Genomic DNA, 13,774 nt, shown 5'->3' with positions numbered 1-13,774 from the left:
CATGTCATGATGCTCTGATTGATAAATGTAACTGCTAAATGATTTAGAGTTTTTTTCTGATGTGATGTTGAAAATTCCATCCCATCACTTTAAGAAAGTATCATACTTAAATAATAAGTTTCCAAACTGTCAATCTAGCTAAGTTACATAAAAAGACAAATGAGTAATATTGAAAATAGAGATTTCATTTTTTCATTTAAAAATATGAAATATTTCAAATATTCAGCAAAATACAGAAAATGACACAGCAAACATTCACAGATGCCACTATTTACTTCAAATCTTTCTTTTTAAATACATAAAATGTTGCAAGTACAGTTAAATCCCTACCACTCTTCCTTCTCTGCCCCTTTTCAGAAGTAACCATTATTCTGAAGTTGACGCATATTTCTAAACATGCTTTTTTTTTTTTTTTTTTTGACATGGGTAGGCTCCAGGAATTGAACCTGGGTCTCTGGCATGGAAGGCGAGAATTCTGCCACTAAGCCACATTGTCCTCTAAACATGTTTTTATACTTTTATTACATATATGATTTCATGAACAGCATTGCTTTGTGTTTAAAGATTTCAATTTCTTTTTCTACTCATTATGTTTGAGATTTAAACACATTGATTCATAATTTATTTATTCCTTTTAACTTCAGTCTAGTATTATATGACTAACCCACAGTCGATTTATCTATGCCACTACTGACAGATCTTTTGACTAACACAAATAGTGCTGTAATAAACAATTTTTTGTATGTTTTATAATTTCTTTAGGGTAAAAGCCAGCATGAATTGCTGAATCAGAGGATCTTTGCATCTTCAACATTACTAAGTATGGACAAATTGCTCTCCAAAGAGGTTGTCACGTAAAAAGATTTTTGTTTTTCTGCATCCTCACTTACATTTGATATCATCACAGTTTTTAATTTTTGCTAATATAATGGGTATAAAATATTATCTCAAATAGCTTTTCTTTTAAATAACAGCTCTATTGAGATATAATTCGTGTACTATAAAATTTGCCTATTTAAAGCATACAATTCAATGGTTTGCACCATGTTGCACAACCTTTATCACAACTGATCTTAGAATGTTTTCATCATCCCAAAAAGAAACCCCATACTCCTTAGCTGTCACTCCCAATACTCCTAAAGCCCTAAGCAACCACCAAGCTACTGTCTGTCTCTATGGATCTGCCTATTTTGGACATTTTCTATAAATGGAATCATATAATATGTGGTCCTCTGGACTGGCATAATGTTTCCAAGGTCCATCCATGTTGTAGCATGTATCTATACTTCATTCTTTTTGTTTGTTTGCTGTATGGCAGGGTCACGTTTCATTATTTTTCCATGTGAATATACCACTATTACAACACCATTTGTTGAATTTTTGCTTGTTTGTTTTGCTCCTTCGTTTAGTTTTTGGGAAGTGCACGGACTGGGAATCAAACTCAGGTCTCCCGCATGGCATGCAAGAATTCTACCACTGAACTACCTTGCACCCCCTAATTCCTTTTAATAATGAATAATATTCTACAATATAGATATACATCATTTATTTATCCATTCATCAGTTGATAGACATTTCGGCTGTTTCTATTTAACCTATTTATGAATAGTGCTATTAGAAAAGTCATGTTCAAGTTTTTGTGTGGACCTACGTTTTCATTTCTCTTGGGTGTATAACTAAGAGTGGAATTACTCGGTCATATTTCTATGTGACTTACTGGTATTTCTAAGTATAATCTTTTGAGGAACTGCCAGACTGCTTTCCAAAGTGGCTTTTTTACCTTCCCACCAACAATGTATAAGTGTTCCAATTTCTCTCACTCTTACCAACACTTGCTATCACCTGTCTTCTGATCCCAGCCATCCTAGGGTGTGAAGCGGGGTCATTACGGTTTTGATTTGCATCTTCCTGATGGCTAATAATCCTGAGCCTCTTTTCATGTGCTTACTGAGCATTAGTATATCTTCTTAGGAGAAATATCTATTCAGGTCCTTTGCCCATTTTGCAATTGGTCTTTTTGTCTTTTCATTATTAAGGTATTCTTATTTAGTTTTAAGGCACATTTCCTTCATCAATTATGTGTTTATAATGTTGAAGTAAAGAAGGTTATTTTAAAAAAAGGCTTAGATGCCATAAAATTCAAGTAAATTAAAGAACCATATGTGGAAAGGAAAGCATTTACAACTTTAGGAAAAATATTGCAGGTAGGTGACTATGTGACTACTTCTGGTCTACAAGATGTGAACAGAAATGATGTGCAACCTCTCGGTCCTGTCCTTAAAAGGAAAGTACACCTTCCTGTCTTTATTCTCCCCACTTCTTGTCAGCTGGAACTCAGATAGAGCTGCCATATTTGACCATATGGGGAAAGGCAATATTCTAGGAATGGAAGATCAAAAAAGATGGATGAAGTCCGAGTCCTGGACACCTACCCAGATTACCTTCTTAAAGTTACTATATTTGGGTCTAGTTATTATTCTAATTAATACTCCCCATCTTTCTCAATTTTATGCTCATTTGCAATATATTCATTTTGCCAATGTTAGACATAATCTATTGATGTGCTACCATGAAGGACAAGAATTTCACTTTCTTATGCCAACCTTCTACATATACATTTCTCTTTCTCCTAAACTTCCAATATAGATATTAAATATTGATTGCTTGAATATAGTTCATGAGGGAGTGAAGTGTGTATTATAGTGTACATTTCTTATATTTTGAGTTTTAATTTTTCAGGTTCCGAAACTTTCCTCTGGAGCTGAAAAATTCCTCTCAATTTGGTCAGTCACCAGATCATCCGGTGGATCCATTTTTTTTTCATGGAGACATGCTTCCTAGAGTCCTCTATCAACCTGCTCCAATGTAGACTGGCTATATTTTTGGGTTGTTGTACATCTGTAATCCGGGTCTCCATTCATCTTTCTTCTAAAATTCCATGGATTCCCTGGATTCCCTGGATTAAGATCTTATGCCTTTCCTTTTTTTGTTTGTTTGTTTGTTTGTTTATTTGTTTAGTCACTTGGCTTTGAAAGAAATCTGTAAAAGGTATACATGAGGAAACATTTTCGAGACTTAATGCCTAAAAATTTTATTTTGCGCTCATACTTCTTTAGATGAATACAGACTTCAAGGGCTAGAATCCTAGTTTTCAGAGCCCTTAATGAGAAGTTTGAACTCATTTCAAAAGCAATCTAGTATGTGTGACCACTTTTTTCCCCTCTTGTTTTTTCCCTCTGGTATTTCGAAATATGAAAACGTGCACTGGTGGGAGTTTTTTCTTTTCTTTCTTTTTTTATTCACTTTGCTGGGGACTACATAAGTGCTGTCGATCTGGAAACTCATATCCCTCCAGTTCCGAGAATTGTTTTTTATTTATTTCTCCTATAATTTCCTCCTTTCTAGTTGATCTGTTCTCTTTTTCTGGGACAAATCATGTTACACATCCTGAAGTAATCTTACAAATTTTTTACTGTTTTTCTCATTTGGTTGTCTTTTTATTCTACTTTCTAAAAGATGTCTTCAAATGATCTTTTAATCCCTCATTCACTCAACAGATATTCACTGAAAGTCTACTATATCACCAGGAACTATTTTAAACATGGGGGATACAATGGTGACTAGACAAATCTTTGCCCTCATGGAGTTCTAGTGAGGGGAGACAGAAGATAAACAAACAAAATATATAATACGTCAAAAATAAAGTGTGCTGTGGGGAGAATAAATCAAGCATGGTACAGAAGAAGGATGTGTAGATTTTTTATTTGAATTTTAAATAGGGTGGTCATTTCACTGCAAAGAGATATTTGAGTAAAAACATGAAAGGAGTGAAGGAGTGAGCCAAGTAGCTACGTAGGGAAGAGCATCCAGGCAGAGGGAATAGCAAATGCAAACATCTGAGGCTGAGTGTGCCTGGAGTGGTTAGAGCAGAGGGTATGAGGCAAGTAGCAGAAAATGAGGTTAGAGAGGCAAAGTTGTTTTTGTTTTTCAGCTAACCTGCTATTAATTTCCCAAAGTTGTTTCTTGTTTTGAATGCTTCATTTTATAGCATTTTATTCTTGTTTCATGGAAGAACAAATGCTATCTTACTTTTTTTTTCTGAGGGACTATTTTTTTTGTCTTAAGTTTTCTGCATTGTCACTGCTGAGTTCCATGTTTTCTGTTGGTTTTGTTGTGTTGTCTTTTATATTTTGGGCTTTATGCAAACATCTAGTTTTTTGTTCATAATAAAGAGTTCATATAAAGAGGTACTAAAAAGCTGATTGGCAACAGTGTGAAGGGTTGGAGGGAGGAAAGGAGCTGATAGTTTTATTTAGGCATTACCAAATGTCAGTGTCTGTATGTCTCTTCCCTTGGACTGCTCAATTTTCCCAGAAGTTCCCTCCCATATTCTGCTTAGGGAGTATAAGCCAGATTGTCAGTGTTTTGAGGCTGAGCAGGAAAGAGGGAATAGCCTCTTGACTCTCCCCCTTACAGGCTTACAAAACCAATTTCTCTGGTCAGCTAAGTTAGTTGTCACTAGACTCTACATCTTCCAGTTTCTAAAACTTTGTAGACCTCTGTTGCCTGCTGCCTATTCCTCACCCATTCTTTCTGCTCTTGTAGGTTTATGCCTTTATGTATAAATACACACACAAACACACACACACACATACACATATATACACACACACACACACACATATATATATATTTGGGAGGTGGGAAGTGGGGAGCAGCAGGGTCCAGGAATCAAACCCAGGTTTCCCCTTCCCCATGGAAGGCGAGCATTCTACCACTGAACCACCCATGCACTCTATTTCCTTAATGACAGTTTAATGGTGTTTCTGGGGAAAGTGAGATATATTAATATGTTTAATCTGTTAGGATTACCTAAATTCTCCCAATTGACATGTTTTTATAATGCCAAAACCTATGTAATCATGATGCATCTTTTTAAATACTTCACTGATGGATTGCTTTTGTCAATATTTTGTAAGAATTTTGGTTTCTATGTTTTTAAATGGGACAAGCTTATACTTTCCCATTCTCATTCCAGTCTTTTCTCAAATGGTACCTTTGTTTAATAGCCTCATAAAATGAATTTGGTGCTATCCCCCTTTTTGTATTTTTGATGAGAGTTTGTATAAAAATGGAATTATCTGCTTGGAGATTTGTTAGTACACACTTGTAAAAGTATCTGGGGCTGAAAATTGTTTCTCTTGTTGGTAGTATTTTCTTTAATTTTGTTTTAAAGTAACGGTAGCTACTATTATTGAACACTCACTCATACCAGCCTGGAACTGTGCTAAGCTCTTTTTCTTAAATGAATCTCTTTTAATCAAAATTATACATTCATAAAAGTTGAAGAGGCAAATAGTCCGACATGGTTTATTTCTAAACAACAGCAATTTCTCCTCCCTCCCTTACTCTCCCTGCCCCAAATGTTATTTTAATGTCATTTAGCTGTTTCTTTCTTTACCTCCATATTGCTATATATCTTGCTACTTACTACTTCTTGGTATTTCAATCTTAGGGATTAACAATTGGTTTTCCACCACGGAGATGCAGATTTTTCACTTTACCTACCCTTTCATATACATATTTCTCATCACCTCCACCCCTTCATCTTCTCAGTATAGTTAATATCACACACTTTGGGTGTGATATTTGGGGTAGAAAAGTATTTGGTCTTTGTATTACTGTGACCCACGTAAACACTATTCACAATCAAACCATGCAGCACACTGATTTCTTTTTAATGTTTTTAATTTTTATAACATTCTTTTCTTATTTTGAGGATACAGTATCTTTTTTTTTATTCTAGGGTATTCTATATTTTTCTACATTCTACATTGCAGGGTATAGTGACAGTTCCTTATTGTTACTGTGGAAGTTTTCAACTCCCCCAATAGTGTCAGTTTATTCTATGTTCTTATACTTAATGAGTCATGAATTTTATCAATTGAATATTGCCTCTCTTAGACCTGCACTATCTTTTTGAAAGTCATTTCTAAAAGACGTATTTTGGAATTTCTTTCTCTACTGCATTATGGTCATTTCCTCAGATTTCTAATTTGCTATTTAACTCATTCACTAGTTTTTACTTTTATTGACTTTATTTTTACTTCTATTAAGTATTATTTTTTCTTTTCCCAAATCCATCTTCTTTTTTTCATAGTTTCATTTTAATATTATAACGTTAATCATCTTAAACATACTCAATTACAGACTTTTCATATTGATGCTATTAATCTGTAGTTCTTTGGGGTCCAGTGTTTTCATTTGCTACCTGTGCTCTTACACACTGAAGATTATTTCCTTGTATGATATGTAAAACTTATTGTGGAATCACCCTCAGAGGAGCTTTGTCTGTGGGAATCCCATGGGGCCAGGCTGTGGAGTACTCCCATACATCCAATCCCTCCCCAATCCTGCACTGCACATGTCTAAATAACCAGGTGCACAGGCAGTTTACCTTGTTCCATTCTCTTCATGAGCTGTATTTGATCGACTGTCTTCTTCAAAATCTTGCATTTGTCAGGTTTTACACTCAAGCTGTCAATGTCACTGATATTGGCAGACAGTAATTCAGCTAGCTCTTCTAAATATTTATTTTCTTGCTCCCGGCGCCTCTTTTCAGTGCTGTTATACAAAGAAAATCCAGTTAGTGTACATTTTTATCACCATGTTTTCTTTTCTGAGCAAATATTTAATATTCAAACATTTAAAAAGATGCTTATTTTTATCCAGAACATTAAACCAGATTTGAAGAGCAAGTTCACATCTAAAAATAGATAGTATAAAATACCAAAGTACAGAAAACTGCAGCTGAATACATAAAGAGAATGACTGCATTAACAGATGTATTTCTCCAATAATGTATACACATCGAATATACTAGAGTTCAAATAAATGATAATTAGAAATCTGACAAACACGTGATTCTTATAATTATTAGGCTCATCAAAAGAAAAAGAATCAGAGGAAGCGGGGGAAGAGGGCGGCAGCCACTGCACAGCAGGTGTGGACCATGGGATGGCTGCCCAGTAGTCACCTTCCCAAGGAGTACATGACCAAGTTTCCACAGGCCTACATTTCAAATTCTTTTCTTGTAGAATGTAAATCATACGGAAACATTAAAACTGTGGCCAAAATAGCTAACAAGGACCTTTCAGTTACAGCTTATAAACACCTTTTTGAAAGTAAGCATTTCAAAGGTACCAAAAGTATAGTAAAGTGTGAGAGCAGGTGAAAAATGAAAAATGAAGACAAACCCAAAGAAACCAAGTTTGAAGAGACTGGATGAGGATCCACCAAAATAACAAAATTTGTTTTTAGAAAGGGAGATAAAATCAACTTTCCCAAAAAGGGAGATGTTGGTCACTGCTGGAACCCAGGAACACTATAGGATGGGGCTGTTTTTGATAGATATTCAAATGAGTTCAAAGAAGAAAAATGCCAAGCCTTTAAGCTTTAAGGTTGAAGTTCACAAAGCTATCAGAAGACGGAATGAAGCACTCTTGACTATGAATGAGTAAAGGAGAAAAGGTCGTTTGAAGATTGAACCAGAATGAGTTTATGGGAAGAAAGGGCAGTGTGAAGCCAAAAATCCACCAAATGCAATCAACAACAACAAAAATACATTTTTGAAGTGGAATTAGTGGATACTGACTGAAATATCAATGCTTCATATCTAAAGATATGAGCAACAATAAAATTTGGCCTTGAAGAAATCTATGTAACTAATTTAGAGGTGGTTTCTATTGTGTGTAAGGGAAGAGTCAACTGGAAAACTCAAGGAATTAAGTTAAACTTGTTCACTTGGTATCCAACTTTTGAGAAATGTATTCCCTTACAAATCCCTAAAGTCTAAAATATTTTACTACAGCTGTGTAAAATATTGTTAAGGAAAACTGATTTTCCTTTTACTTCATATTATAAATCCAAGCGCTCAGTATAAAATTTTTTGAAAGTATGAAAAGAGTATCCATTCAAAAATAAAATAAAAATATTAATAAATTAATAATTAGAGACACAGGACAGACAACAATGTCTCTTGGGTACAATTTGTCCTAAAAAAAAAAGAGCCATCTACTTATAATTTCTCATAAATGTAACAGACAAAAATCTAATTTGATTCATCTTAGAGCAAAGTAAGGAGAACAAGGAATAATAAAGCAAACAGCTAGTACTTTTTTTTAAGCACTCTGAGTATACTTAACGAATATTTTTCATTTTTGTTTTCCAGTTTTACCCGATGCTTTATGTAACATGCACAAAAACAGGGAGAATTTATGAAATGTGTTTTCCTATTCTCGAATTAACAAAATAGGAAAAGATTGGTCACAAGTAGCGCTTAGTTTTACAACAGCAATCAAAATCATTTGGCTAGAGATAAGCGGTAAGAAGTGGGAAAGATTAAGTTCCTAAAAATTCTTAATGACCAACAATTAAAATACAATTTTGACACTGAGATTCCTTCTTTATCTGGCATTTGTTAGCTCTCTTAGCAAGTAGTCTCTCTTAGCTCGTTTAAGGTTATATTCCTTATAATTTAACCAAATATATAGCTCCATGAATAATCATTTCAAAAAATCCTGAAACTATAAGGCTACATTTCTTAGTTTTTCTAAAATCATAACGTTTTATGGTTATACAATATGTACATAGATATACAATAGATTTATATTTAATCATTTTACAAATATTCCCAACGTCCTAACTGTACAGAGGCCAGATGTACGCTAAGAACTAGGGACTCAATGGTGAACACAAATACAGGTCCCTCAGAGAATGACAGTGTTCTAGTTTGCTAGCTGCTGGAACGCAACACACCAGAGACAGATTGGCTTTTAAGGGAAGGGGATTTATTTTGTTCTTTAGAGGAAAGGCAGCTAACTTTCAACTGAGGTTCTTTCTTACGAGGGAAGGCACAGGGTGATCTCTGCTGGTGTTCTCTCCAGGCCTCTGGGTTCCAACAACTTTCCCCAGGGTGATTTCTTTCTGCATTTCCAAAGGCCTGGGCTGAGCTGCAAGTGCTGAGATGAAGTATGCTGAGCTGCTTGGGCTGTGCCACATTGAGCTCTCTCATTTAAGCACCAGCCAATTAAATCAAACATCATATATTGCAGCAGGCACACCTTCTAGCCAACTGCAGATATAATGAGCAACAGATGAGGTTCACATGCCATCAGCTCATGTCCACAGCAATAGAACTAGGCACCATCACCTAGCCAAGTTGACACCTGCATCTAACTACCACAGACAGCTTAGAGTCTAGAGGAGAAGCCATGCATTCATCAAGTAATCCCACAAAGTAGGGAAAACCCACAAGTATGGATCAGAGCAATAAAAATATGTGTGAGACAGAAACATGAATGGGGACATTTGACCTAATAGTTATGGAAGGCAGGAAAGGCTTCCTTGAGAAGTGATAAGTGCACTGAGGGGCAAAGGCCTTAACGAAGGCCTCAATGAAGGAAGTGAGTGTGGCGAGCACGAGGGATTCATACAAGGCCAGTAAACTTGGAGTAGGTGAAACAAACACTCTAAAGAAGCAGTAAGAATGATAAAGCAGCTCTGCCTGAAACAGAACAAGAAGAGAAGCTTCCTACCTTGACGCCAGTGTGTCACATGGCGATCCTTTTCTCTTATGTGAGTCTGGGTTAGCAGGGTCGGATGAACTGTCCCCAAGGCCACTCATGTTGAAAAAGTTCACACCTGAAAAGGAAGGATAACAATTTGAAAATCTATTTTAATGAACTTCCCAACCAAATAAAGGGGGAGGGAACCTCACTTTCTTAGAAAACTTCTAAGCACTGTGGTCTCTCAAAGAGTAGCTAATCATAAAAGCATCAACATCTATACGAAACTACAGGAATTACCAGCTATTTAGTGTTTCTAAACCTTATTTTTTCTATTTATAAATTAACAAAATTAATAATCCATTATGACATCACTGAGATCAAGTCAGATGAAACACTGCTAGAATAGTCAAATAAATACTAAGAGATTTTTCAAACAGGAAACAATCACTTTCATGTGTGAAAGTAAAACAATGAATGTTATTACTGGAAGTTAGAAAAACTATATTTTATATTATTTAGATCATATTTTGCAAAGACGTTTAAAACTGTTTTTACTCTTGCTGTTTGGGATTTTAAACTGACAGAAAAAATTTAAAATATATGTATACATATGATTAAAATGCAAGTGATAAATTAGGTTTGGACTTTGAATTGTACTTTCCACTCTGAATTCCATACAAGGCATACCTTGATTGATTGTGCTTTCCTTTACTGCACTTTGCAGATATTGTATTCTTAACAAATTGAAAGTTTGTGTAGCACAAGACTATCGGCATCACTTCTCCAAGAGCATGTGCTCACTTCAGGTCTCTGTCATACTTTGGTAATTTTCACAATATTTCATAGTTTTTCATTATTGTTATATCTCTTATGGTGACATGTGATCTTTGATGTTACTACTGCAATTGCTTTGGGGTGCCATGAATCATGCCCATATAAAATGGGGAACTTTACTGATAAATGTGTACTCTGACTGTTTCCCCATCCCCTCTGGCTTTCTCCCTCTCTATCAGTCTCCACATTCCCTGAGACACAATAATATTGAAATTAGGTCAGTTAAAAACCTACAATGGCCTCTAAGTATTCAAGTGAAAGGAAGAGTCATATGTCTCTTGCTTGAAATCAAAAGCTGGAATGATCAAGCTTAGTGAGGAAGGCATGTAAAAAGCCAAGATTGGCCAAAAGTTAGGCCTCTTGTGCCAGTTAACCAAGTTGTGAATGCATAAGAAAAGTTCTTGAAGGAAAGTAAAAGTGCTACTACAGTGAACAAAGGAATGATAAGAAAGCAAAACAGCCTTACTGCTGATATGGAGCAAGTTTCAGTGGTTTGGATAAAAGATCCAACTAGCACATTTCCTTAAGCTAAAACTTAATCCAGAGCAACGTCCTAACTTGCTTCAATTCTAGGAAGGCAGAGAAAGGTGAGGATGCTGCAGAAGAAAAGTCTTCAACTAGCAGAGGGTGGTTCCTGAGGTTTAAGAAAGAAGCCATTCTATAACATCAATGTGCAAGGTGAGGCAGCAAGTACTGATGTAGAAGCTGCAGTAAATTCTCCAGAAGATCCAGCTAAGATATCTGAGGAAGGTGGCTACACTGAACAACAGATTTTCAATGAAGACGCAACAGCCTTCTATTGCAAGAAGATGCCATCTAGGACCTTCCTACCTAAGAGAAGTCAATGGCCTGGCTTTAAAGTTTCAAGGGACAGGCTGACTCTTTTGTTAGGACCTAATGTGGCTCATGACTTTCAGTTGAAGCCAATGCTCATTTACCATTCTGAAATTCCTAGGATCCTTAAGAATTATGCCTAAGCTATCTGCCTGTGCTCTATAAATGGAACAAAAAGCCTGGATCATAGCACATCTGTTTACAACAGGGTTGACTGAATATTTTATGCCCACTGTGCAAACCTACTCCTCAGAAATAAAAATTCCTTTCAAAGTATAACTGTTCATTGACAATGCACCTGGTCACTCAAGAGCTCTGATGGAAAAGCACAACGAGATGAATGTTTTCATGCCAGCTAACACAACATCTATTCTGTAGCCCATGGATCAAAGAGTCATTTCAACTTTCAAGTCGTATTATTGAAGTAATACATTTCATAAGGCTATAGCTGCATAGTCAGTGATTCCTCTGATGCATCCAGGGTAAGTAAACTGAAAATGTTCTGGAAAAGATTCACCATTCTAGATGCCATTAAGGACATTTTTAATTCACAGGAGGAGGTCAAAACATAAGTATTAACATGAGTTTGGACAAAGGTGATTCCAACCCTCAAGGATGACTTTGAGAGGTCTAGGACTTCCTGGAGGAAGTAACTGCAGATGTGGTGGAAATATCAAGAAAATTATAATTAGAAGTGGGCCTAAAAATGTGACTGAATTGCTGCAATCTTGTGATAAAAGAAGAGTTGCTACTTACAGATGGGCAAACAAAGTGTGTTTTTTTTTTTTTTTTTTTGAGATGGAATACATTCCTGGTGAAGATGCTGTAAACATAGTTGAAATGACAACAAAGGACTTAGAATATTTCATCAGTTAGTTGATACAGCAGGGTCAGAGTCTGAGAGGACTGATTCTAATTTTGAAAGAAGTTCTTCTGTGGGTCAAATGCTATCAAATGGCATTACAGGCCACAGAGAAAATCTTTCGTCAAAGGAAGCACTGTCTGATGTCTCTAATGTCACTGCTGTCTTATTTTAAGAAATTGCCATAGCCTCCTCAACCATCGGCAACCACCACCCTGACCAGTCAACAGCCATCAACATTGACGCAAGACCTCCACCAGCAAAAGATTATGACTCTCCATTTTTTCTTTTTTTTCTTTTTTTTTTATTAACGGAAAGAAAGAAAAAAAGAAAAAAAAAAGAAATTAACACAGCATTTAGAAATCATACCGTTCTACATATGCACTCAGTAATTCTTAACATCATCACATAGATGCATGATCCAAGTACATTTGCATCGGTTTAGAGGAACTAGCAACACAACAGAAAAAGATATAAAATGTTAATATAGAGAAAAGAAATAAAAGTAGTAATAATAGTAAAAAACAACAACAAAAAACCCCTATAGCTCAGATGCAGCTTCATTCAGTGTTTTAACATGATTACTTTACAATTAGGTATTATTGTGCTGTCCATTTTTGAGTTTTTGTATCTAGTCCTGTTGCACAGTCTGTATCCCTTCCGCTCCAATTACCCATTATCTTACCCTGTTTCTAACTCCTGCTGGACTCTGTTACCAATGACATATTTCAAGTTTATTCTCGAATGTCCATTCACATCAGTGGGACCATACAGTATTTGTCATTTAGTTTTTGGCTGGACTCACTCAGCATAATATTCTCTAGGTCCATCCATGTTATTACATGCTTCATAAGTTTATCTTGTCTTAAAGCTGCATAATATTCCATCGTATGTATATACCAGTTTGTTTAGCCACTCTTCTGTTGATGGACATTTTGGCTGTTTCCATCTCTTTGCAATTGTAAAGAACGCTGCTATAAACACTGGTGTGCAAATGTCCGTTTGTGTCTTTGCCCTTAAGTCCTTTGAGTAGATACCTAGCAATGGTATTGATGGGTCGTATGGCAATTCTATATTCAGCTTTTTGAGGAGCCGCCAAACTGCCTTCCACAGTGGTTGCACCATTTGACATTCCCACCAACAGTGGATAAGTGTGCCTCTTTCTCCGCATCCTCTCCAGCACTTGTCATTTTCTGTTTTGTTGATAATGGCCATTCTGGTGGGTGTGAGATGATATCTCATTGTTGTTTTGATTTGCATTTCTCTAATGGCCAGGGACATTGAGCATCTCTTCATGTGCCATCCATATTTCCTCTTCTGGTAGGTGTCTGTTCAAGTCTTTTTCCCATTTTGTAACTGGGTTGGCTGTCTTTTTGTTGTTGAGTTGAACAATCTCTTTATATATTCTGGATACTAAACCTTTATCTGATATGTCATTTCCAAATATTATCTCCCATTGTGTAGGCTGTCTTTCTACTTTCTTGATGAAGTTCTTTGATGCACAAAAGTGTTTAATTTTGAGGCGCTCCCATTTCTTTCTTTCTTTCTTCAGTGCTCTTGCTTTAGGTTTAAGGTCCTCCAGTTGTAAGATTCATAAGATATCTCCCTACATTTTCCTCTGTTTTATGGTCTTAGACCTAATGTTTAGATCTTTGATCCATTTTGAGTTAACTTT

General features: G+C 35.8%; 1 protein-coding gene and 1 pseudogene across 16 annotated transcripts in view; one reads left to right on the top strand and one right to left on the bottom strand.

Moving 5' to 3' along the window:
- The window catches only part of NCOA1 (nuclear receptor coactivator 1), a 478,179-nt gene that overhangs the window by 94,850 nt on the left and 369,555 nt on the right, over positions 1-13,774 (bottom strand). For all 16 annotated transcript variants that reach the window (XM_077152272.1, XM_077152270.1, XM_077152273.1 and 13 more), the window contains 2 exons: positions 9,597-9,702; positions 6,458-6,624 (listed from right to left, as the gene is read on the bottom strand). In XM_077152272.1, the coding sequence (XP_077008387.1) occupies positions 6,458-6,624; positions 9,597-9,685 (256 nt within the window). In that variant the 5' untranslated portion in view covers positions 9,686-9,702. The remainder of the gene's footprint in view (positions 1-6,457; positions 6,625-9,596; positions 9,703-13,774) is intronic.
- LOC143676680 (peptidyl-prolyl cis-trans isomerase FKBP3 pseudogene) lies at positions 6,828-7,657 on the top strand (annotated as a pseudogene).

This window comes from Tamandua tetradactyla, chromosome 3 (genome assembly GCF_023851605.1).
Source record: "Tamandua tetradactyla isolate mTamTet1 chromosome 3, mTamTet1.pri, whole genome shotgun sequence".
Taxonomy (NCBI): domain Eukaryota; kingdom Metazoa; phylum Chordata; class Mammalia; order Pilosa; family Myrmecophagidae; genus Tamandua; species Tamandua tetradactyla.
The sequence above is the reverse complement of the archived record's forward strand: the minus strand, read 5'-3'. Positions and strand labels throughout refer to the sequence as shown.